General features: G+C 41.0%; 1 protein-coding gene across 1 annotated transcript in view; it reads right to left on the reverse strand.

Annotated features, from left to right (window-relative positions):
- Positions 1-12,079, reverse strand: part of ZC2HC1B (zinc finger, C2HC-type containing 1B) — a 96,292-nt gene extending 84,213 nt beyond the window's left edge. The window contains exons 1-3 of the mRNA XM_006891680.1: positions 11,981-12,079; positions 9,821-9,940; positions 9,058-9,196 (exon numbers count right to left, since the gene is read on the reverse strand). Of these exons, the coding sequence (XP_006891742.1) occupies positions 9,058-9,196; positions 9,821-9,940; positions 11,981-12,079 (358 nt within the window). The remainder of the gene's footprint in view (positions 1-9,057; positions 9,197-9,820; positions 9,941-11,980) is intronic.
- Positions 12,080-27,228: the final 15,149 nt, after the last annotated feature.

A 27,228-nucleotide genomic window follows, 5' to 3' on the forward strand; every position in this document is an offset into this window, starting at 1 on the left:
TCAGCTTCAGCTTGAACTTGCATATGAGTAATTGGTGGTCTGTTCCACAATCAGCCCCTGGCCTAGTTTTCACAGCTGATATTGAGCTACTACACAACCATAATAATCAAAACACCATGTGACAAAGACATAGACCAATGGAACAGAATCGAGAACTGAGAAATCGACCCATCTATCTATGGGCAACTGTATTTGGCAAGGAAACAAAAACCTATTGAATGGGGACATGACCATCTCCTCAACAACTTGTGTTGGCAAAACTAGTTACGTACTTGCAGAAAGTTGAAACAGAATCTACATCTCATACTATACACAAAAATCAACTCAAGGTAGATCAGATACCTATAGGTAAAACTTCAAACCATAAATATCTTAAGAGGCAAAATGGGACCGTTCTTAAAAGTCCTAACTTTTGATATAAACAGGCTTGAAAATATACCCTGAAAAATCGATGAATAGGACATTCTTAAAATTAAGTCCTTATATGCATCAAAAGCTTTTTCCCATATGGTAGAAAGAAAACCTACAGATTGGGAAAAATATTTGACAATGACATCCCATACAAGGTTCTCATAACAAAAGTGTACAGTATACTACAGGGTCTACACAAGAAAAACACTGATGACTCAATAACAAAATGAGGGAAAGACATGGAAAGATATTCACAAAGGAAGATAGTCTACTGGTCAACAGGCACATCAAGAAATGCTCAAAATCACAATAAGAAAGACAAACTAAAGCCACAATAAGGTACCATCTCACCCAAGTAGCAGTAACAAAATTTAACAGGACAGCAAGCAATAAATACTGGAGAGGATGTGGAGAGAGAGGAACTCTCATGTACTCAGGATGGGATTGTAAAAGTAAGTATTATATATTAGGGCATTATGTTTATCATAAGAGTATGGAATGAGGGTTGCAGAGTGGATTATATTTGGGGTTGGGGTGGGGTTGGGGGATGTGCAGGGGCAATTGTGTACCAATGAGGGAGTTTTTCTTTTGCTTTTCAAGGAGAGGAGAAAACCAGGGGGCGGGGGGGGGCGGGGGGAGGTGGGGAGAAGGGGGCAACAATGAATGAACGGAATTCCAAAATCTCTGTAGATGTTCATTGAAATGAAAAAGAAATAAATTTTTTTAAAAAGTATAACAACTCTGGAAGACAGTTTGGTGTTTCCTCAAAAAGCTGAACATTGTCTTTCCATGTATTGTTGTTAAGTGCTGTTGAGTTGATTCTGACTCATAGCAACCATATGTACAACAGCTCTGAAGCTTGTTCCACCTTGAACCAGTTTCATTTTCTCTTGATACACATTTCTCCAGCACCACAACTCAAAGGCATCGATTCTTCATCTATCATCCTTAGTGCTCTGATGCATAGCAAGTAATTGTGAAGACCATGGCCTGGATTAGGTGCACCTTAGTCTGTAGACTGACATTGTCACTCATCAGTACTCTGGAGAAGTCCCTGACAGCAGATTTCCCCAATATAATTCATCTTTTGATTACCTGGGTGCTGGTAACAGAATGTTGATTGTGGAGCCAAGCAAGTTGAACCTGTTAACAATTAAAATCTCTTCACCCACTGTCTATCAGTTGCCAGTGGCCCAGTGGTGAAAATCTTTGTCTCCTTGATGTTGAGCTTCAATCCATAATGAAGGTTGCAGTCCTTGACCTTCTGCAGCAAATACCTCAGGTCCTCCTCAGCTTTGGCAAGCAAGGATGTGTCATCTGCGTAACGGAGGTCGCTGAAGTCTTCTTCCAATCCTGATGCCACATTCCTCCTCATAAAGCCCAGCCTCCTGGATGATCTGTTCCACATATAGATTGAAAAGGTATGGAGGTAGGATGCATCCGTCGTATATACCTTTTCTGATTTTGAATCATGCAGTGTTTACCTTATGACGCAGCTATCCCACTGCTAGGAATATACCCCAAGGAAAACAGAACTGAGACACAAATGGAGATTTGTACACCTATGTTCATAGGAGTATTATTCACAATAGCAAGAATATAGAAACTGCCCAAATGTTCATTAACAAACAAATGGCTTTTGAAATTGTGGTAAATTCACACAATGGACTATGATGTGGCACCAAGGAACAATGATTTTGTAAAATACTATATAACATGGGAGAGTCTAGAAAGCATTATGTTACATGAACTCAGTCTCATAAGGACAAATACTGCATAAGATTATTATTGTGAGAATAGAAGGATAACTAGTAAACGTGTATAAAAGTTCAAAAGGGGAAGGGAATGGGAACAAAGAGCAGGGGATAGGGAAGGGAAGAAATCACTGGGATACAGGGTTTGGTAGGCGGGTAAAGGAGACAGTGAGGGGATTAGGAAAGATCCAATTGGGACCTGAGAAGATGGGGTAATTATAGGCATAGATCAATGGTGATTAATTTTATAAAATACAATGTCTATGAACGATTGTTTGAAACACAACATTAATGAAGGAACATGTGGCACACAATGTACATAAATGTAACACAAGAGATACTAATTTTGAATGCAAATCAATATAAAATACAACAAAATATTAAAGCCATTACGTTGGAATTCAACTAAAAAACAATACAAGGCAGAAGAGGGTGGAGTAGAATAAATATTGAAAGGAAAAAAAACCCCATCAGTTTAGAATTTTGTACTGAGTAAAAGTATACTTCAAAAATAGGGAATAAACAAAGATTTTCTAACACTATGAAAAGGTGTTTGGCTGTGTGAATCCTAACAAATTCTGGCTAATAAACAAACAGTGGAAATCCCAGACCATTTTATTGTGCTAATGTGAAACCTATACATAGACCAAGATGCTATTATACCAACAGAATAAGAAAATAATGCATGATTTAAAATTAGAAAAGGTGTGCATCAGGGTTGTATCTTTCTCTATACTTAATTAATCTGTACAATGAGCAAATGATTCGAGAAGCTGAACTCTATGATGAAGAGTTTGGCATTAGGATTGGAGACAGATTCACTAACAACCTGCCGTGTGTAGATAACAATCTTGCTTGCAGAAAATGAAGAGGACTTGAAACACTTTTTGCAGATGATCAAAGACTACAGCCTTCAATATGGATTACTTCTCAATCAACATAAAGAAGATAAAAATTCTCGGATTCCAAGATGGCAGCAGCAGCGGAGGAAACAAGGTAGTGAGCTGTGGGAACAGCGGACCACATGGAACAGGGCCACCATGGCCTTCTACAGACCTCTGTTTATTAATAATTGAACAGTTAAACAGTTGATGACTGGTCTTCAGTGCAGATTGAGGCTCAACATCAGAAGATCAAGGATTCCCAGGGAATGGGTGAGTCCTGCAGCTCCCAGTCCCCTGCTGCCAAGCCCAGGCCAAGCAGCTCCATGAGGCTCCCACCGCCGGACCCCAGGGATAACCGCACCCTAGATGGACGGTAGGCACCGCCCACCCTCCCACCCCCCACCGGCTGGTGCAGTGGAGCCGTCACACCGCAGCAGAGTGGACTGGTTCTGGGGAGAATTCTTGGAGCCAAGATGGCGCCAGCAGGTTGGGGCTTCCCTGAGCAGGCCAGAGAGGAAGATGACCAGTACAATGGATTGATGAGAGTCTCTGTGAGCTGTCTACGACTCAACGACATTTAACTGTGGTAGCATGTCCGAATTGGCAGATATCCTCAATGCACCGCATCTTTTGATCTGCTGTCTGCCTTTGCCAAGAACTGTTTAGACCTGGGGGGGGGGTGGGGGATGGGTGGGTGTGTTCTGTTCACTAATCTCAGGTCCCTTTCTCCACTTATAAAGGGGGAGGGCAGTAACACTTACTTCAAATTACAGTATGACCACTTATTTGGGGGGGGATAATGGTGGTGGCACCGGAATTTGGGACACTGTCTCTGGCCACATGGTCTTCAGTTAGGCACGGGGTTCAGACTTAGGGTGGCAGAAATTTGGTGGGGGAGTGTGCCAGTCAGCCCCGGGGGTGTGTTGCCTGGTTCATGAGCATTGCCATCTGGCCCTCGGGGCAGGCAGTGCTTTCGACTCCCAGCTGGTGGTGGGGCAAGCCATGCGTGGCAAGCCATGCGTTCAGCCACTGGCGGGGCAGGCTGGCCCTCGGGGTGAGCTCCTCAGCCCTCAGATTGTACCATCCAACCCCTGGGTACAAAAAAACTGCCTAGGGTATACAGAGAATTTTATCGAGGCTACTTTCTTCCACCCTCTCCCCCAGTACACCCATAAGTAACACCCCCAAAGCCCTTCTTTTTGTAACTCACAAGTTTATTCTTTCTAGATTTGCTCCCTTTTTTATAGGTAACCTTAACACTGAGTTTTACTCCAGACCTGACCCTGAACCCAGTTCCAGAGACAAAAAAGAAATACAAGTTAAGGAAGCAAAGGAGGATGGAGCCTCACGGTTCAGTCAGCCATCCCCACTGGACCCACGTGGGAAAACACCTTGCAGTCCAGAGAGGAGTGTCAGGGAAACATCTTCTAACAGAACAGGAAGGCAAGCAGCTTAACCCCAAGACCACCAGTAAGATGATAAAGTGTGTTCCCTTTCCCCCTTCACATCAACACCCCTGTTCAGCATGAAGAAGTCAGGAGTCTGCACCCAATTCCCAAATGAGAAACCCACAAGTGAAAAAGACAGATTGCTTAATCACCATTGGACTATGCTTACCATTGCCCTGTATCATCTGGTCCCCACTGGATCTTTTTCATTTCATTCCCCTTCTCCCCCCACCAACCAAATTGTGCAGCCTTGCAACTGCATCCCTGCAATTTTCATCCCTGCCCATCCTCACCCTTCTGCTCCCAACCCTCACCTCCTTGTATCCCCAACATGTTTTTCCCAATAAAATAAAAAAAAATGCTCACCATTTGATGACGTCATGATAGACAGAGGGGAAAAGATCAAAGTTGTCAGTAATCCATTTTATTTGGATCCACAATCAACATCGATGGTAACGACAGTCAAGAAATCAAAGAATGTGTTGCACTGGGAAAATCTACTGTCTACAACCCCTGCAAAATGCTAAACAATGATGTCAGTTTAAAGATTAAGGTAAACCCGATCCAAGCCAAGTTGTGGTGCTGGAAAAAAGTATTGAATATACCATGGACTGCTAAGAGAACAGATTCAACCTGGAGAGAGTGAAACAAAGATGCTCCTTGGAGGCAAGGCTTTTGAAGCTTCATCTGACATACTTTAGGCATGTTGCAAGGAGGAACAAGTCATTGGAGAGGGACATCATGCTTGGAAGGGTTGAGGGACAGTGCAGGAGAGGAAAACACTGGAAGAGATGGATTGACTCAGTGACTGAGGTAATGGGTGTAAATATGTCACAGACAGTGAGGTTGGCTCAAGATATAGCAGGGTTCAGAGCTGTTATACATAGGGTCACTATGAGCCACAAGCAACTCGATGGCAAATAACAACAACAATATACATTGGAAAGTCAGACAATGACTGAGAATGACAGAAGAATGGATGCTTTTGAATTGCCATGTTAGCGATGAGTACTGACTATGCCATGGACTATCAAAAAGACAAACAAATCTGTCTTGGAGGAAGTACAACCAGCGTGTTCCTTATGGGCAAAGATGGTGAAATCTCATCTCACTTACTTTGGGCATGTGGTCAGGAAAGGCCAGTCCTTGGAAAAAGGCATTATACAGAGAAAGATGGAGGGCTGAGAAAGAGAGGAAGATCCTTGAGAAGATAGATTGACACAGTGACTAACAATGGGCTTGAGTATATCAGATGTTATGAGTATGGTACCTAATTGGACAAGGCTCAGAGATGCTGTTCATAGGGTTACTATGAATCATAGTGGACTTGACAGCACCTCACAATAATAAATTAAAAACCAATTTGTTACCATCAGATTTATCTGGTTCTTTATATAGAGATGCCCACTATGCTTCAAAATGGGGTCCTATTAGATGGTAATCTTCTGTCCAGTTAAGAAGGGGAAAAATATTTCAATCAGCTTATTTTTCTAAACTGTTATTGTGTGCCCTCAAGTCTATTCTGACTCATAGTGACCATATTGTACACTTCTGATGATGAATGGAGGAGGTCTGGTGCTCCAATGGTTTAATGCTCAATTGCTGATTATAAGAAGTGGGCCATTTTAACTCTTATATTGAGTTTTCATTGTTCCATCTTGAGATAATTTTTATATATGATATGAAGTAAGGATAAAACTTCATTGCATGTGGAAAACCACCACTGTCTGTTGAAGATTATCCCATCCTTACTGGATGGACTTGGCATTTTTAACTAAAATCAACTGGCCATAGATTTATAACATTTTCCCCCCTAGACTTTCAACCTTATTTTCTTCTTTTTTTAGTGTTGTGTTTAATTTACTCTTCTTTCTCTGGTTCCTTGGAGTATAAAATTTGGTTAGTTGCTTAAAATCTTTGTTCTTTTTGAAGTAGGCATTTAGAGCTGCAAATTTCTCACTGAGAAATCTGTGTGTTTTGGTACATTGTGTTTTTATATTCATTCTTTCCTAAATAATTTTTAATTTCTTTTCTTTGACCCATTGGTTATTTGCTTGTGTATTAATTTCCATATATTTGTGAATTAAATGGGTTTCTTTCTGTGATTTATTTCTACTTTCATTTCTTTGTTGTTGGATAGTATATTTTGCATAATTTGTTTTCTTTATAAGTATTAAAACTTGTTTTGTGACTTAACATGTGGTCTATTCTGAAGAATGATTAATGTACATTGGAGAAGAATGCATATTCTGCTGCTGTTGGGTAGAGTATTCTGTATACATTTAAAAGCCATTCTTGCCATAACGGAGAAAATATGAATATGAACCTATATATTAAGTATGATAATAATATTGTAGTTTATAAGAAAACGTACTTATGCCTAAGAGATGGAACATACTGAAACAATTTGGAGTAACGTGTTATGGAGGCTACAGCTTACTTTTAAGTGGTTCTTCCAAAAATAGAGGGAGGGAAAAAAAATCCAAAGAAAATATGGCAACAATGTCAACAATTCTTGAATTTTAGTAGAAAGCATGTGAGTATTCATTGTACTAATCTTCCATTTTCATTAATGTTAACATTTAAAATTTTGGGGTTCTGAGTAAAAAAGGCTATTGAATTGACCCCTTAAAATATTTAAAATGTTGAATTTCATATCATGCAAATTTTACCTGGGGAATGGTGAAAGCAGGGATTGCTGTGTGTTTGGCTGTATGGAGTTACTGTGGAACTGCTTAGAAAGTTTTATCCCCAGAAAAACTTTATGTGAATGGTGTCCCCCCCACCTTGAGTAATACAATACATAGCACTATGTACACTAGTGTTCTCTAATATTTATATTTTGAGGATGAGTTCAAAGGAAACAATATTTCTGCAGAATTGAATAAAGTATGGATAAACTAAATTTTATCATAAAATACTAGAACAATTATCACTGTAGACATTAGTGTGCATAAGATTAAGTCAGGCATGATGATTAGGCTAAAAGTCACACACCAGAGGCTCCATTCTGTAGGAGTTGTTGTTGTTGTTAGGTGCCATTGAGTCAAGTACAACTCATAGCGAACCTATGAACATCAAATCTGAACCCCATCTGATCCTATCTTGTGCCATTCTCACAGTCTCTGACACACTCAAGTCCATTGCTGCAGTCATTGTGTTAATCCAGCTCATTGAGGGTCTTCCTCTCCTTCACTAGCCCTCCACCTTTCCAAGCATGCTGTCTCTCTCCTAACAATATGCTCTAAGTGTATATATAAGTATATATGTGAGACAAAGCTTTGCCATTCTTGCCTCCAAGCAGCACTCTAGTTGCACCTTCTCCAAGTCATATCTGTTTGTTCTTTTGGCAGTCCATGGTATATTTGGTTTTCTTCTCCAATATCAGTTCAAAGGTACCAATTTTTCTTCTGTCATCTTTATTAACTGTCCAGCTCTAAGCAGCAGAGCAAGAGATTGAAAAGAACATGGCCTGAATCACACACCTCAGTCTTTAAAATGACATCATTTTTCCTCAGTAACTTGAAGAGGTCTTTGACTGAAAACCTTCCCAGTGCAATATGTCTCCTTAATCTACTGACAGCTGACACTAAATGTTTTAATTGTAGATCCAAATAAGATGAAGTTGTTGACAGTTTCAATCTTTTCTCCATCTATCATGATGTTGCTTAACAGTCCAGTAGTGAGAATTTTTATTTTCTTGATGTTTAAATGAAATCCATATTGAAGGCTGCAGTATTTGATCTTCTGCATCAAACACTTCAAATCCTCCTCACTTTCAGCAAGCAAGGTTGTATCATCTGCATAACATAAGTTATTAATGAATCGTTCTCCAATCCTAATGCCACATTCTTCTTCATAAAGTCCAGCTTTAATGTCACATTCTTCTTCATAGAGTCCAGCTTTTCAAATAATTTGTTCATCATAAAGATTGAATAGGTATAGAGAAAGGATACAACCCTGATGTACAACCTTTCTTAATTTTAAACCATGCCCTGGTGACTTAGTGATAAGGAAAGGAGCTGCAATCCCAAAGGCATGTGATTCAAATCCACTATTGCTCTGCAGGAGAAAGGTAGGCAATCTCATGTGATTTATTGCCTCTGGAAACCTGCTAAAGGGTCAGTTGTGAGTCAATTCTGACTCAATGATACAAAACAACAACATTCCATTTCTCTGCACAACAGCCTCTTGGTCTAGGTCTAGGTATCACACGAGCACATTTAATTGCTCTGGGATTCCCACTCTTCTCAGTGTTAGCTGTAACTTGTCATGATCCACACAGTCAAATGCTTTTGTCTAGTCAATAAAGCACAAATAGACTTACTTTTGATAATCTTTGCTTTCAGCCAAGATTCATTTTACATCAGCAATGATAATCCTGGTGCAACAACCTCTTCTAAATCCAGCTTGAATGTTTGGCAGTTCTCTAAGTATTGTTCTAGTAAATTTAAAATGATCTTCAATAGCATTTTTTTTGCATGTGCTATTAATGATACTGTTTGATAATTTCTATCCTTAAGCGTAAAATAACAAAAGCAAAACAAAATGGCCACATACCTGGGTTGATAGCGGGAGGTGGCGGAGGTGGGAGAGGCCGACCCTCCTTAATGGCTATCATACACTGCTTTGCTGACCGAATTGCATTGATAAAGTCTTCGTGTTGTTGTCTCCAGTTAGATTTCTTCACAGGTTGGAGCTGTAAAGGAATAAAACCAATAAACAAAACGACCCATGCTGGGAAGCTTGCGTTTGCATTTACAGGAAACAGGATGATGTAGTTTAAAGAGAAGAGAAAATTTCTTTTTCAAAAGATAAACAGGCTTGGAAAATATAGTCATTAAGATTTACAAGTCATAGAAGTGAAGGTAAAATGAGAGGGTAGTAGGGAGGGAATCAGAAAAACAAAGAAAAATCACAAAACTCCTAAGGAAAATTTAAAGACAAAAGGTCATTTTCTTCCAACTTAATTGCTTGGTTCAAAACCATCAGCGTCTCTGAGGGAGAAAGGTGAGCACTCTCCTCTTGTGAGATTTATAGCCTCTGAAACCCATTGGAAACTCAGCTATGAGTTGGTTCCAACTCAAGGAAACACTACAATAACAGCTCAACAACATGATCAAGACTTCCCCCTCCAAATCGAAAAAGTATCTGAAATACATTTGGGGTGCCAAACATAGGAGATTATAAAAGAAGACAGTGAAGACAGGTTATGCTTACATGATATTGCACTTCATTATCAAACAATACCAAAAGAGAGCTTAGAAATGGACCTTCAGATACTTAACAATTTGCAAAAGGACTAGAAAGACAGCAATAGTACCTTGGATTGAGGAACCTTCTTCACAGTAGGAATGTCCGTGCCCTGTAATCTTTGCTTCAAGGAATTGAAAGGCTTACGTTTTTTATTGAAGAGTTTTCTACATATCGGTGCATGCCTTCCCTGTAAAAGGTGGGTAAGTGTTGTTATGTAGAATATGCACAGTCAGAAACTTTTTAACACCCAGGTCAATGTCAACAGCCCCCACTACCTAGTGGCTAGGGTGTACCTGTAAAGCCTAGCCTGCCTTTCCTCACACACGCTATGTATCATAAAATTGTGGGTTTGGGGAAGGGTGATGACAGGACTCTAGAGTAAAGAACCGGCAAATTTGGCTTCATGTTCATTCCAATCTGTAGCCCTTTATGTACACATCATTTCCGTTACAAAAACTAGGGAACCAAATTAGGAATAGAGTTTTAATCGTATCCTATGTGAAGTCTAATAGGGAGCTTCTGGTTGCTTAATGGTAAGGAGTTGTACTTCCAACCTACAGGAATGCAGTTCAAATCCACCAGCTGCTCCATAGGAGAAAGATGAGCAATCTCCCTGTGTGTAATTTACTGCCTCAAAAACCTTCTATAAGGTCAGCTACGAGTTACTTCCCACTCGATGGTACATAACAATGACATTAGGGGGCTCTGTTAGCGTGGTCCATAGGGAATCTACCAGCGACGCAAAGGGAGGAAAATGGGCCAGCTCTTCTGGGGTGATTTACAGCATCCTGGAAACCTTTTGGCAGGTCAGCTATGAATTAGCCCCGCCGTGATGGCAGTGAGTTCAAGTTGGAGTTGTGTATACTGTGGGAGGAACCAGGGTCTTAGTATCTTTCCCTTTCAGTCTGTATGCTCTTCTTGGTGGATAAGAAGCATAACATTTATCACAGCTTCTTTGTCCTGACCCAATAACACTCAGGCTCTATAAATATCACTACTCTTGACTAGTAACCATCCCTACCATTTAAATTAAAGGACAGATATCAGAGCACCCAATCAAACATTCTATGGGCTAGAAATAGGCCCAGGAAGTGGCACTCAAGAGGACTTGAGAAGCACTTGACACGTAATGATTCCTCTCCAAATGGTACCTCTTAGATCTCAAACCCATTTTCAATGGGTGGAGTGCCAGGATTATCAATCCCAAGGAAATGTAGTAAGAGTAACATTAGTGGATCCTAGGGCACAAAGGTGAAATGTGACTTCCCCTTCCAGCTTCGTGAAGCACTGTTGTTGTTGTTGACTGCCGTTGAGTCAAGCACAACTCATAGCGACCCTATGAACAAAAGACCTGAAGCCTTTCTATAACTATCGACACTTATCAAAGTTTCTAGAGGCATGTTGTTAGATTAACAGTTCACATTTCAAATTCCCCAGAGGGAAAAAGAAAATCCAAAAACTCTACGACTTGTTTCAGCCCATTGTAGTAAGGCTGTTAGTCCCAATCCCTTAAGTGAAGACAGTTGATCTAAAATGTCCCAACAAACAATCGCATTATCGCTTTAGATTTGACCATCATTCCCGGAACGCTCTTGATACTGGTGGGTCCCAACACAAGTGTGCTTCTCTAATATTGAAATAAATCAAACTTTCGTTATAGCCACCTACTAGGGCACTTACAGCCAAGCCCAAACCTGGATGACCATTAGGTCTTACATTCATGTGTTACTTTGTTCAAACTGTTATCGCAATTATGAAACAGGAGGGGCCTGTCCTGATACATGGCAGAGTAGGAAACAGAGGCTATAGAATTTGTGAGAATTAGTCACAAAGTTTTGGCTAAAAGCTGAGTTTCTAGCCACCCCCCCAGGCCCAGGACTTATCCCTCTCAATTCATTACTTTCCTTGGTGCTTTGGCCTTGCCATTTGGTTTTCTGATGCTTATAGGAAAAGTCAAAGAGCCTAGCCCTCTCTAGGGATCACTGTCTGTGCCAAGCGCTGACATCCTTTTAGTAGGAGGGCCATGCTCAGCCGATGCGTTCTGGAACGAGGCCTGCCACCCCCACCCCGCCCCGTGTCCTCAGGGCCCGCCAGCCACAGGTTACAGGCCTCCCCCTGCCCAGGCTCTCCCTCCACATGTGTCTTTAATCTCTGCCGCTGCTGCCGCCTCACTGACTTTCCAGCTCATTTAACTCCAATGAAACACGTCCACAAAATGTCTGTTTACCAGAACATCTGCTGCAAAGCTTCTTCCACAGACTTCACAGGGAAACAGTTTGTGACTGCCATCTGTAGAAGGTTCAAGAGCACATTCTGTTAGTGTCATGGGCTTGCCTGCCTGCGAAGAAACGAGTGACGGCAGGGACCTCCACAGCCCGCCGTCCTCACACCCCTGTCCTCCTCGTGAACCACTTGCTCCTCTTGGGAGGAAGCTTGGGAAACTCACCTGTTTCTCTTTCCTGATATAAACATAACATCTCACCAAACAAGTGAGTCTCGTATTTTTCAGGCAAGCGGAGTACAAATTTTTAATTTGATACATACATACATACATACATACATACATACATACATACATACATACACACACACATACATACATGCATACTATCCTCCTTAAAAGGGAGTTCTGGTGGCTAGTATTGGTAAAGAGTTGTACTGTCAACCCAAAGATAGGCAGTTCAAGTTCACCAGCTGCTCAAAGGGAGAAAGACAGGCAACCTCTTTTCAGGAAATTGGTGGTGGTGGCAGTGAACTGTCTAGTCAGAACCGACCTACAGCTGACTCCCCAGTGGGTTTTCAGAGGCTGAAGTCACATGGAAGAGATTGCTCATCTTTCTCCCATAGATTGGCTGTAGATTAGAACTGTCTACCTTTTGCGTTGTCCACACAGCTCTTTACCACTAAGCCACCAGATCTCCCTGCCATGTATTTCGCAAGCTCTGAAAACCCACTGGAGAGACAGCTACAAGTCGATCCAACTCTATGGCACATAATACCATCATGTTTTTAAAGGAAGCTCTGGTGACCTTGTCTGTAGGCTGTTGTGACACTAACCCGACGGCAGTGTTGACTTCAGAAGGATCTCTGCAGGAGAAGGATAGACAGATTCCTCCCTTGCAATTTACAGCCTCAGAAACCCAGTGGAAGGTCAGCTGCAAGGCAGTGCCCACTTGATGGTAATGAGTGGTTGAGCGCCTCATCTTTGCACTTTAGACTCTGTACAAAGTCAATACCATAGTATAAAGTCACAAATAATCCAATGATACCGTCGCTGGGATTCCTAGACAAATACAGAGCTGAGAATCTACCTGCTACATCCCTAGTGCTTCAAGCTGTCTGGCCCGTGGAAAGACGCGCAATGAGAACTTGTTGAGTGTGGGGCCAAACTGACCTTGAGTTTTTACTGTAGGACTAATCATCCCCTCAGTAAGTAGTTAAATATTGTTATAGGCAAGTCTGTGGAAATACCGAGAGAAACTGTATGTGAGTCCAGCACCGTGAAGGAGAGGAAGCCTGTGCATAAAGAACTTTAAATAACTAGGAAAAAGGAGTGAGAAAAGCAAAATGTTAACAAATATTTTTTTTTTAAAAAGCTGATTTTACATGACTTCTTTTCTTTTTCTTTTTCTTTTTTTACTTTTCTTTTTCTCTAGAGTCAGAATTATCAAGATTGGCATAGTAGTTCGAAGACTGATCACAGACAGCATCCTAGATTTGACCAACAACCGGGACCTATTTTGTGAGCAAGGGGCAACGAAGGGCACAAGTGGGGAAAACAGGAGCACTGTGGCTAAGGAGGAGTGAGATGGGGTAGGAGAGGTGAGTGGAGGGCTAAGAAGAGGATGAGGAGTTACGGAGCTCAAGCTGTACGTCTGAGATGATGAGAAGAAACAGTTAAAGGACTGGCAATAGGATCAGGTTTGTGGGGAAGGGGTTTGAGTGGGAGCAGTGGGCACAGAGAGAAGAAAATCTGAGGACTAGCTATACTCAGCATAGCGGAAGGACTGCTGTGATGGCAGGCTGCAAACAGAAAAGGAAAACTCAAACCCCAGGGTCATTTTCGGAAGAAAAATGGCTCCAGCTTTGAAGTTTGAAGCCGAATTATCCTCCAACAGGATGGAATGAAGGACGCCAAGGTCGGAGAAACAGATGGAGGCTTTGAGGAATGAAGGCATCCCACTTCAAAAAAATTATTACCAGCAAAGGGGTCATGGAAAGAGAAGTACAGGGAAGATCCTTAGGGATTTATATGTTTATGGACCAAGAAGACGATGATAAGCCAGATAGAGAAGCTAATCTGGTATTTTGCAACAGCGTTTCTGGCATCAGTCATGGGTCAAACAGTCGTGGCACACAGAATGCTATTCTCCCTTCCTGTTCTTTTGACCTCTGACTCTGTGAAACTGGGCTTTAAAATGTTCTCAGCAAGGCTATCGGTTATTATTGGTTAGTAAAATCAACCCACTGAAGTTCTAAAACAGTGCCTTCATTTTCTAAAACACTAGTGTAAGAGATTACCTATTTTTATGACTGTTATGGTCCCCTTCTGTGCTCCACTCTCCCTACATTATCTCATTTGCTCTTCGCAGCGAACCTGTGTGATGGGGCTGACATTTGTCATTATTGTACTGACGGGAAATGGAAGCTCAGGGCTAAGTGGCGTCTCCCAAATCACAGGTAGGGAGTGGGCCTAATTGCTGTTGAGTCAGTTCGGCCTCACAGCTGCCCTTTACTGCCCTGTAGAATTGCCCCAGAGAGTCCCCACATTTGCTGTCTTTACAAAAGCAGGCTACTGTACCTTTCTTCTGCAAGTGGCTGGTCGGTTCAAATGAATGACCTTTGAGTCAGCAGCTGAGTGCTTAACAGTTGTGTCACCAGGGCTCCTGGGTAATTGAAACACTGAGACTCACACCTAGGCCTCTGTTGCAACAAGTAACAAAATATTCCTTCAATCATCATCATAAATACAGGTCTGTATACCAACAGCCAAAGCAAACCCACTACTTTTTGAGTCCATTTCGAAACATAGTGGCCCTAGAGGATGGAGCAGAACTTTTCGAGAGGGTTCCAAAGCTGTCTTTATGGAAGTGGACTGTCACATTGCCCCCCTTCCCAAGGAGAGGCTGATAGGTTTACAGTACCAACCTTTCAGTCAGAAGCTGAGAGTTTAACCAGTGTGCCACGAGGACTCCTTCAGAAAAAGACAAATCCTAATATGACCTGCAGAGCAGGGGAAGAATGTGGAGGAGAGATGACCTTTGGTTTGAATCAGTAATTTTAATGAATTTAAAGTAATGACATACAGTGCAACAATGAATGAATGAGAACCCAAAATCTCTGTAAATGTTCATTAAAACTAATAAAATTTAATAATAGCTAAAAAAAGTAATGACAGATATAATTAAATGAATACCAGGAAACAGATGGACTACCAATCACATTCTGAATCAAGAGTAGTGTTCAAAGCAATTTGAGAGTTTCATTGTGAGAAGACATAGATGTGTGTGTGTGTGTGTGTGTGTGAGTGTGTGTGTGAATCCATATTAAAGGCTGCAGTCCTTGACCTTCTGTAGCATATATAAAATATGTTGTTGTTATGTGCTGTCAAGTTGCCTACAACCCATAGTGACCCTATGTACAACAACACTAAACCTTGTTCAATCCCGTGACAATCACCTCTGACACACGTAGCCTTATTACCTCAGTCACTGAATCAATCCATCTCATTGAGGGTCTTTAGCATGACAGCCCTTTCCAAGGACTGATTCCACCTTGCAACATGTCCAAAGTATGTCAGATGGAGCTTCAGAATCCTTGCCTGCAAGGAGCAGCCTGGCTTCACCCTCTCCAGGACGAACTTGTTTGTTCTCCTAGCAGTCCATGGTATGTTTAGTACTCTTCTCCAGCACCAAAGCTCAAAGGCATCAACTCTCCTTCTATCATCCCTAGTCATTATCCAGCTCTCTGATGCATAGTAAGTAATTGCAAAGACCATGGCCTGTATCAGGCACACTTTAAGTCTCCAAACTGACATTGTTGCTCTTTAGTACTTTGAAGAGGTCTCTGACAGCAGACTTTCCCAATGCAATTCATCTTTTAATTTCCTGGCTGCTAGTACCAAGAGTGTTGATTGCAGCGCCAAGCAAACTGAAACTGTTTACAATCTCAATCACTTCACCATCTATCAAGATGCTGCCAATCGGCCCAGTGGTGAGAATCTTTCTTTTCCTGATGTTGAGCTTTAATCCATATTGAAGGCTGCAGTCCTTGACCCTCTGCAGCAAGTGCTTCAAGTCCTTCTCAGTTTCAGCAAGCAGGGTTGTGTTATCTGCATAACCCAGATTGTGAATGAGTCTACCTCCAATACTGATGTCATATTTCTCCTCATAGAGCCCAGCCTCTCAGACAATCTGTTCTGCATATAGATTGAAAAGATACGGAGACAGGACACATCCTTGGTGCACAGGCTTCCTAATTTTGAACCACATAGAGTTTCCTTGCTCTTTTGTTGTTGACTGTCTTTTAGTCAAGCACGACTCATAGCGACCCTATGAACAAAAAAGCCTGAAGCCCCTCTACAAGTATCGACATTTATCAAAGTTCATAGAGTTTCAGGAGACATATAAATAAAAATATTAGAAGGAGATATATGGTGGTCTAGTGGGTAAGGAGTTGCACAGGTAACCAAGAGGCACGGGGTTTTAATCCACCAGCTTCTAGGAGGGATAAAGATGAGCAATCTGCTCCTGTGCAAATTAGAGCCCCTGAAAACCTGCAAAATGGTCCGCTATGAATCAATTCTGACTCAACAGCACCTAACGAATGCACAAACATATGTATTTTATCTATCTCTATCTCTATATCTATCTCTATATCTATCTATCTATCTATCATACATATACGTAAATGTAAGTTTGTTGTTGTTGTTATGTGCCGTCGAGTCGTTTGCGATTCATAGTGACCCTATGCACAACAGCCCTAAACCCTGCTCTATCCTGCGCCAACCACACTGCCTCGGACACACCCATCCCGATTACCCCAGTCACTGAATCAATCCATCTCATAGAGGGTCTTCCCCTCCTGCGCCGTCCCTCCACCCTCCCAAGCATGATGTCCCTCTCCAAGGACCCGTCCCTCCTGGCAACATGTCCAAACTATGTCAGACGAAGCCCCAGAATCCTTGCCTCCAAGGAGTTGCTTGGTTTAATCCTCTCCAAGATGAATCTGTTTGTTTTCCTAGCAGTCCATGGTACATTCAGTACTCTTCTCCAGCACTAAAGCTCAAAGGCATCAATTCTCCTTCTATCCTCCCTAGTCATTGTCCAACTCTCTGATGCATAACAAGCGATTGCAAAGACCATGGCCTGTATCAGGTGCACCTTAGTCTCCAGAGAGACACCGTTGCTCTTGAGTACTTTAGAGAGGTCCCTAACAGCAGACTTTCCCATCGCGATATGCTTTTTGATTTCCTGACTGCTGGTGCCAAGAGTGTTGAAATGTAAGTTGGGCAATGAAAATAATGACAGAAGAATCGAGGCCTTGCAGTTGTGGTGTTGGAGATGAGTACTGAATGTCCCACAGACTGCTAAAAGAACAAACAAACATGTCTTGGAGAAGGTGCAACCAGGTGTTCCTTGGTAGCAAGGGTGTTAAAGCCGAGTCTCATATACTTTGGGCATGTTATTAGGAGAGGCCAGTACTTGGACATCATGCTTGGAAACAGGGAGGGTCAAAAGAGCAGAGGAAGATGCCCATTGAGATGGACTGACACAGTAACTATAACAATGGACTCAAGTATGCCAGAGATTATGAGGAAGACAGGGTTCAGATTCATTGTTTATAGGGCCACTGCGAGTTGAACTTGACTCAACGGTACCTAACAAAACACACACACATACACACACGATAGGTGAAGAAAAGGTTAAAGTTGTTAACAATTTCAGCTTGCTCAGATTCACAATCAACACTCTTGGCACCAACAGGAAATTTAAAAAATGAGTTGCTTCGGTAAAATCTGCTGTCAAGGACATCTCCAGAGCATAAAGAGCAATGATGTCAGTCTAGAGACTAAGGTGCACTTGATCTAGGACATGGTTTTCTCATTGTTTGCTATGAATCTGAGAGCTGGATAATGACTAACAATGACAGAAGAATTGATGTCTTTGAGTTGTGGTGCTGGAGAAGAGTACTGAACATATCATGGACTGCCAAGAGAACAAACAAGTCTGTTCTGGGTGGAGTGAAGCCAGGTTGTTCTTTGTAGACAAAAACGTAGAAATTCCATTTCACATACTTTGGGCATATTGCCTTGGAGAGGAATATAATGCTTGGAAGGGTAATAAGTCAGTGCAGGAAAGGAAGACCAGGGAAAAGTAGGATTGGCACAGTGACTGTGGCAATGGGGGAGAGATGGTGAGGTTGGCTCAACATAGGACAAGGTTCAGTGCCATTGTTCATAGGGTCACTAAGAGTTGTAGCCAATTCAACAGCACATAACACCACCATATATGTATATATATATGTATATATGCATATATATAACACATATACATATATGACACCTATATATGTATGTGTATCAGTCCTTGGAGAAGAATATCATGCTTGGAAGGGTGGACGGACAACACAGGAGAGGGAGACCACAGATGATGGATTGATACAATAACTGGGGCAATAGAGGTTGGTGTGTCAGAATTAAGGAGACTGGCTCAGGACAGGGAAGTGTTCAGAGCTGCTGTAATACACCGCAGGTGACTCAATGGCACGTAACAACAATAACATACTATGACAGATTTGGAAGCAGGAGTGGCATCCACTTCCTAAATAACATGCCTCCAGAAACTCTAAGAACTTTGATAAATGTCAATAGCTATAGAGGGGCTTCAGGTCTTTTGTTCATAGGGTCACTATGAGTCGAGCTCGACTCAAAAGCAATCAACAAGAAAAACAATAATTTATATATGCCACAACATACATATATGTATGTATATATAAAAAATATGCTGAACTATATGAAGAAATATGTGGCATCATTATGGGAGGAAGACTCATAAATTTCCTGCATTACACAGATGACACAACCTCACTTGTGCAAAGTAGACTTGAGCCACTTACTGCAAAAGATCCAAGACTACAGCCTTCAATATTGCTTACATCTCACCATCAATGAAACAAAAATTTAAACCACTGTATCAATAGCAACATCACAGTAGATGGAAAAAGACTGAAGTTGTCAACGACTTCATTTTGCTGGATCCACCACCAACACACAAGGCAGCAGCTGTTAATAAACCAAAAGAATGGTTGCACTGGGAGAATGTGCTGTCACGGACCTCTACAAAGTGCTAAAGAGTAAGGGTATCATTAGTTTGAAGACTAAAGTACACCTGATCTAAGTCATGGTCTTTTCAATTGTTTCATATGTATCTTAAAGTCGGACAATGAATGAGGAAGACCAAAAAGAATTGATACCTTTGAAACATGGTGATGGTGTTGGTGAAGAGAATTGAATATCCTAGGAATTGAAAAAAAAAATCTGTCTTGGTGAAAGTATAACCACATGTTTCTTAGAGATAAGGAGAGTGAAATGTCATCTCATATACTTTGAAAATGTTTTCAGGAGGGGCCAATCTGTGGGAAAATATATCATGCCGAAAAAGGCAGAGTGTCAGCAAAAGAGAGGATGATCCTTTATAAGAAGGACTAACTGGTGACTTTGTGGACTCAAGTATGACAGAGGTTGTGAGGAGAGTTCAAAATAGGATAAGGTTTCTCTAAGCCTTCATTGGGTGGTTATGGTTTATAGGGTTGTCATGGCTTGATAGCATTTAACAACGAGATAGAAGATAGATAGATAGGTAGATAGATAGATAGATAGATGCTCAGTGACTATCTTTGAGTAAAGAATAAAGGACCCGTGTTAGTACAGTGTATAACATATTAGAAAGGTCAGTGGTTCAGATCTACCAGTCGCTCTGCAGAATAAACTTGGGCAATCTCCTCTTGTAAAGATTACAGTTTCTGTAACCTGATAGAACCATAACAGTTTTGTAAGAATAAAGGTGATTATATACAAGAGAAACGTTAATAAACAAAAGCAAAACAAACCAAAAAGAAGCACTTGGACAGAGAATATCTAACAGCAAGAAAATGTGTATCAATTTGGTATCTCTATTTTTACTCTCTCTTCTTGGAGTTATGTTTCATAGACTATTATTACTATTGTTATTTTAACCACTGATTCATAATGTTAGACAATTTCAATACTGAATAAAAGAACATGTTAGTGGTAAATAGTTTCAGTAAGCAAATCAATGATAAAAATTAGTACTGCAATGATTTGAGTTCCAAAGTTTTATAAACAGTATGGATAGAAATGCAGGTAAATGAAACTGAAAAGAAAAAAACTTAGGAACGCTTTGTTGCACTATCACCTACCAATTCCAAATGGTAGAGAAGGGAGAAGAAGGTATTTCCTCATTTAGCTGCTGCAAGTCAAAGAACTCCAAAATTCTTTGTTGTCTCAGAGAAAAGGGCCTGTAGGTAGATGTGGGGTGGGCGACCTCAGGCAGTGACGAAGATGTGCGATGGGGAGCCACAGAAGCATTGCATTATCTCGGGAACATGGGTTGGGTGGAAATTAAACTGCCCATCTAATTTTGCTTTCCCTTGAAACCCCAGAACACTGCAGAAAGTATTTTCTTTTGAAAGACAGAGAGAAGAACCACAAAGACACGGACGAGAACAAACAACTGTGGAGAACCGATGGGCAATGGTATAACAGTCTTGGAAGACTTGAAGCTCCATCAAGTCACTTCCTCAGCTGAGGGAGGAGAGCTCAGGACCAGTCATTTATTTTGTGGGATCCACAAAAAGGCACAGAAACCTCTAGAGCAGCAAGTTCCTCAGGAATTGGGGCTGTAAAGAGTGGTGGGAAAGTAGACGCTAAAATATGGAGAACTGAGGTAAAATGTGCTTGAAAATAATCTAGGATTCCTAGCCGGCACCCCACTTCCCACTCCATGGCCCTGGGTGATTGCTTTTCTGCCACTCTAGCAGAAATTCATTTTCTGGAAAGGATTAGAAGAGGAGATCTGTGTGTTGCTCAACACAAGCAAAGCTAAATGCATGAATACCATGTAAAACAAAACAAGGAGATTTATCTGAGCAATTTCATGCATAAAATGCTGAAAGCAGAAAACGACCCCATATTCACCAGGCTCCAACAATTCCCTGCCAGAACCTTGTCCTCGAGGCAAAATGTAAACTTCCCTGGGGTGACGGGTGGTGTCTTAGCTGGTCTTGTGAAAATACTTAAAGATGCTGACCTTGAGAGTTCTCCTCACATCCCACCCCGGCCACCAAGAAAAGCTCCCAGCGATCATGATCACGTGTCAGTCGCATATGCAGACCTTCCAAGGTTTTCTCCAGTCTGAATCATGAAGAAGAGTTTCCAAAGGTCTCTGAAAATCTCTATCCTGTAAGGAAAAGAAAAGCAATCTACAGGAAAACAAAAGATTTTGGAAATTAAAAGCTGTATAGGCAAAATGAGAAACTCACTAGGGAGTTAGAAGATACAATTAGGTAAATCCTCAAAAAAACCTCCAGGGTAAAATAGCAAAGAAACAGCAAATTAGAGTGATAGTCCAATGGCATTACTCCAAATCATAGTTCAAGAGAAAATATAAGGAACAAAATGCTTCCCAGAAGTAAATCACATGCGTTTCCTGGTTGAAAGGATCAGGCACAAAGCGTGAAAACTGACCTACAACAAGGAATAGCATTGTGAAATACACTGGAGACAGATTGTAGATTCACAGAAAGAAAAAGAAAATCTGACTTTGGATTTTCAGACACAAAAATAAGTAAAATATGGAAAAGAACACAACAGAGCCTTTAAAATTCAGAAGGAAAATAATGTTAGGAGTTCCGACTCATAGTGACCCTTCCTATGTAGAACAGACCCGTCCATCATTTTCGCAATAGGAAAACTTAAACTCATTGCTGTGGTCACTGTGTCAGTCTATCTCATTGAGGGATTTCCTCTCCTCCTCTGACTCTCTACTTTTCCAAGATTGGTGCTCTTCTCTGGAGACTGGCCCCTCCTGATAATTTGGCCAAAGTTTATGAGATGAAGTTTCACCTTCCTTGCTGCTAAGGGCCACTGGCTACACTTTATCTGAGACAGATTTCTATATGTTTTTAGCAGTCCATGGTATATTTACTATTCTTCTCCAAAATCCTAGCTTAAGGGCATCGGTGGTTCTTTGATCTTCCTTATTCACTGTCCAATAGTCACCGGTATCTGAAACAACTAAAACCACCATAACTTGTATCAGAGATTATTTATACTGACATCCTTGCTCTTCTGCACTTTAGAGATCCTTGACAGCAGATATGCCCAAATGCAGTATGTCCTTTTTTAAAAGACAAAATAATTTTGTTGTTGTGTGGCATCAAGTGAGACTCTCCAGTGGGTTTTCACAAGTAGTAAATCACACAGGAGATTTCCCATCCTTCTCCCATGGAGCAGCTGGTGGATTTGAACCATATGCCTTTGGGACTGCAGCAAAGCTTCTTACCACTAGGTCACCAAAGAGAGGAAAGAATAGTTCTACTATTAATATATGATTCCATACCTAGTCGGCATGGACAAAAGATACAACTCTAATAGACATCTTTCTTAATTTTGAACCAGGCAGTGTTTCCTTTCTCTATTCAGACAGCAGCTTTTTGTCTAGGTATAGGTTTCCCATGAGCACAATTAAGTGTTCCAGGATTCCCTTCTTCTCAATGTTAAGCATAATTTGTTATGACCTACACAGTCAAATGCTTTTGTATAGTCTAGTAAAACACATGTACACATCTTTCTGGTAGTTTCTGTTTTCAATAAAAATCCATCTGACATCAGCAATAATGTTCCTAGTGCCACCACCTCTTCTAAATCCAGCTTGAGTTTCTGGCAGTTTTCTTGCAATGCCTTTTTTTTTTTTTTAATTTATTTTTCTTTTTACAATGCCTTTTAAAAATAATATTTGAAAATAAAAAATAAACAAGATTTTTACATGCTTGTAACATTAACAATCTTGTTTGGCAACTTCTACATTTTGCTGCATCACCTTTTCTCAGAGAAGGGGAACAAATATGGATCTCTTCCAGTCAGTTGGCCAGGTAGCTGTCCTCCAAATTTCATGGCACAGACTGGTGAGCATGTTGAAGGCTGCATCCCTTTGTTTAAACAGGCCAGTTGATGCTCCATCAATTCCTAGGGACTTATCATTTACTGAAGACTTCAACACAGCTTGAACTTCTTCATCACTACTGGTTCTTGACCATACACTGCTACCTGAAAAGATTCTGTGTCTGCTGATTCCTCTTGGTACAGTGACTCAGTGTCTTCCCTCCTCTTGGGTACTTCCTGGATCATTCGGAATTTTCCCCATGACATCCTTCAATACAAGGCTTGAAATGATTTTTCCGTTCTTTCATCTTGAGAAATGCCAAGTGAGTTCTTTTCTTCTTGTTTTTCAACTCCAGCTCTTTGCACACTTCATTATAAGGGCCATGTGAACTTCTACCTAGACCAAAAAGCTGCTGCTGAACAAAGCAAGGGAACACTGCATATCAAGAAAGGTGTGTGTCCACTATAAAAAAAAAATCAACTCAAAATGGATCAGAGACCTAGGGGTAAAACCCAAAACCATAAAGATGATAAGAGACAAAATGGGACCAAACCCACTATATAAAGAGGCTGGCAAATACAGCCAGAAATACCCAAGTAGAATAGGATTAACATCGATGAATGGGACCTCTTAAAGATTAAAGATTAAGTTCCTGTGTGCATCAAATTTTTTTTCCAGTAAGGTTAATAGAAAACCTACTACTAAAAAAACAAAAAGAAACCAACCAAACAAACAAACAAAAAACCAAAAACCTACTGACTGGGGAAAAAAGTTTGGCAATGCCATGTCAGACAAGGATCTCATAATGAAAGTTTATAGAATCTTATAGGGCCTTCACAGGGAAAAAAACCTGATAACCCTACTACAAAATGGGCAAAAGACATGGAAAGGCTTTGCACAATGGAAGACATATGGATGACCAACAGATACATGAAGAGATGCTCAAAATCACTGGCAATAAGAAAGATGCAAATCAAAATAATAATGAATTTTGTAAATAAACTACTATAAAAAATAAAGCCCTAGTACATAGTAGGATGAAGTATAAAACAAAGGAAAACAAACACCCCCACAATTAGATACCATTTCACCCTAATTACAGTGGCAAAGTTTAATAGGACAGCAAGCAGTAAATGTTGGAGAGAATGTAGAGCGATAGGATGGGATTGTAAAATGGTACAAGCACTGATAGACAGTTTAGTTGTTGTTGTTGTTATGTGCTGTTGAGTCACCTGAGACCTATAGCAACCCTATGTATAGCAGCTCTGGACCCTGCCCTGTCCTGATCCAGTCTCACCAATTCCGACACACCAACCCCCATTGCCCCAGTTACTACATCTATCCATTTCATCTGGGGCCTTCTCCTGTGCTGTACCCTTCACCCTTCCAAGCATGATGTCCTTCTCCAAGGACTAGTCTCTCTTGGACACATGCGCAAAGTATGTGAGATGGAGCATACAAGGAGAAATTTGGTTTTATCCTCTCTAAGACCAATTTATTTGTTTTCTTGGCAGTCCATGATATGTTCAAGACTCTTCCCCAGCACCACAACTCAAAGGCATCAATTCTTCTTCTGTTATCCTTAGTCATTGTCCAGCTCTCCAAGTAATTGCAAAGAGTCTGGCCTGGACTAGGTGTACTTAGTCCCTAGACTGAAGTCATTGCTTCTCAGTATTCTGGAGAGGTCTCTGTCAGAAGATTTTCCCAGTGGAACTAATCTTTTAATTTCCTGCCGAGCAAGTTGTAATTGTTAACAACCTTGATATCTTCACCATCTATCATGGGGCTGCCAATTGGCCGAGTGGTGGGAATCTTTGTCTTGATGTTGAGCTTCAATCCATACTTAAGACTACAGTGCTCAACATTCTGCAGTAAGTGCTTCAGGTCCTCTTAGGTTTAAGCAAGCAAGGTTGTGTCATCTGCATAACGTAGGTTGTTGATGAGTCTTCCTCCAATCTTGATGCCACATTCCTCTTCATAAAGCCCTGCTTCCCAAATGATCTGTTCTGCATATAGATTGAAGAGGTATGGAGACAGGATACATCCTTGATGCACCCCTTTCCTGATTACCATGCTCTGTTTCTCTGCTCTGTTGATGATGGCTTCCTGGACCAAGTGTAGGTTTTGCATAAGCACAATGAAGTGTTCTGAGATTCCCATTTTCCTCAAGGTTAACCACAATTTGTTGTGATCCACACAGTCAAATGCCTTTGCATAGTCAATGAAACAGACATTCCTCCAATACTCTTTGCTTTCTGTCAAGATTCATCTGACACTGGTGATAATGTCTTCATTGCCATGGCCTCTTCTAAACCCAGCTTGTATTTCTGGTAGTTCTCTTTCAATTTTCTCAAAAAACTGAACATAGAAATCCCATACGACCCAGCTGTTCTACTGCTAGAAATTCACCCCAAGAAAACAGAACTGAGACACAAACAGATTTGTACACTGATGTTCACAGTAGCATTATTACAATAGCAAGAACATTAAAACAGCTGAAATGTCCATTAACAAATGACTGGATGAGAAATTGTGGTACATTCACACGATTCAACATGTTGCAACACGTTGGTATTAATCATTAAAAAGCAAGGTCTGCTCCCTGGCAGAATAATAAAAACATACAGCAGCAGAACCAATCCCAATGCTTCCTTCTCCTCACTAAAACCATCTAACCAGTGAGTGGAAGAGGGTTGGGGAGGCAGAGAAAGGTTGTCTAAAGCTCGTATCATCTCTTCATAACTACAGACTAGATAACCAGGGTGGATCACATTGTTATCAGACAAAGCCTGGCAAGGCACCATGTACCACTGAGTGAATAATAGTTTGTTATTTGAAGGTGATGACTAATAAGACAAAGAGCCAAAAAATGACTCAATCTCCATTCAGAAGATTATATCAGCTATTTGTTTTATGCTCGTGTCAGAATGAACAATCTTTCACCTGAATTCTCTTTCCCCTTGTATATGTAGAAAGTAAATGTTCTTAAGTATTCCTAGCTTAAAAAGAAATAAAGAAGCTGAACATAGAAATATGACCCAGCTATTCCCACTGCTAGGAATATACTCCAAGGAAACAGAACTGAGACACAGAATTGTACACTGTTGTTCATAGCAGTGTTATTCACAGTAGCAAGAAAATGGAAACAGCTTTCACATGATGGAATATTATGCTGCATTCAAGAGCAATGATTCTGAAAAATATAACATGGGAGAGGCAAGAGAGCATTCTGCTGAGTAAACTAACTCAGGCCCTGAAGACAAATACTGCAAAAGACCGTCATTATAAAATCAAAAGGCTAACTAGTAAGATGTGTATATATATATATATCCAAAGAGGGAGGGAGAGAAGACAGGGGAGCGAAGCAGGGAATCACGTAGCCAGTTTGATGAGTAGAAGAGAAGAAATGAAAGAATTAGGAAATCTCCAGTTGGGATCTGAGGAGGCAGGGTGATGGTGGGCACAGATCAGTGGTGATTCATTTTAGAACACACTATGTATGGAAATTATCATTAAACCCAGTATGAATGGAGGGGCAAACAAAAAAATAGGTGGAGGGGGGAAGGCTGTGGCATCAGGATCAGAAGATTTATCAACAAACTGCATTATGTAGATAATACAACCTTGCTTGCTAAAACCTAAGGGGACTTGAGTTATTTGCTGTAGAAAATCAGACTAGAGCCTTCAATATGGATTACATATCAATATTAAGAAGATAAAATTCCTTACCACTGGATCAATAGGTAACATCATGATACATGGAGAAAAGATTGAAATTGTCAATGATTTCATCTTGCTTGGATCTACAATTAAAAGTCTTGGTACCAGCAGTCACGTGGCATTCGGAAAATCTGCCTTCGAGGACTTCTCCAAGGTGTTGAGGAGCAGTGATTTATACCTGATTCAAGCCAGAGTCTCTTCAATAATTTGCTATGCATCTAAAAGCTGGGCAAGACTAAGGATGACAGAAGAACTGATGTCTTTCAACTGTAGTGTTGACGAAGAGAACGGAGTATCTCGTGGACCAAAGAACAGATATGTCTTAGAGAAAGTGCAGCCAGAGTGCTCCTTTGAGGTAAAGACGACTATGCTTCATCTCACTATTTTGGGTATGTTGGTAGGAGAGGCTATTCCTCGGAGAGGGACACAATACTTGGAATGGTGGAGTGATGGCAAAGGAGAGAAGAACCTCATCCAGATGAATGGACACAGTTACTGCCCCAAAGGGCTCAAGTGTGTCAGACTGGGAGGTTGGCACAGGACAGGACTGGGTTCATATCTGCTGTTCAAA

This window comes from Elephantulus edwardii, unplaced genomic scaffold (genome assembly GCF_000299155.1).
Source record: "Elephantulus edwardii isolate Elephantulus edwardi_28Jun2011 unplaced genomic scaffold, EleEdw1.0 scaffold00102, whole genome shotgun sequence".
Classification (NCBI taxonomy): domain Eukaryota; kingdom Metazoa; phylum Chordata; class Mammalia; order Macroscelidea; family Macroscelididae; genus Elephantulus; species Elephantulus edwardii.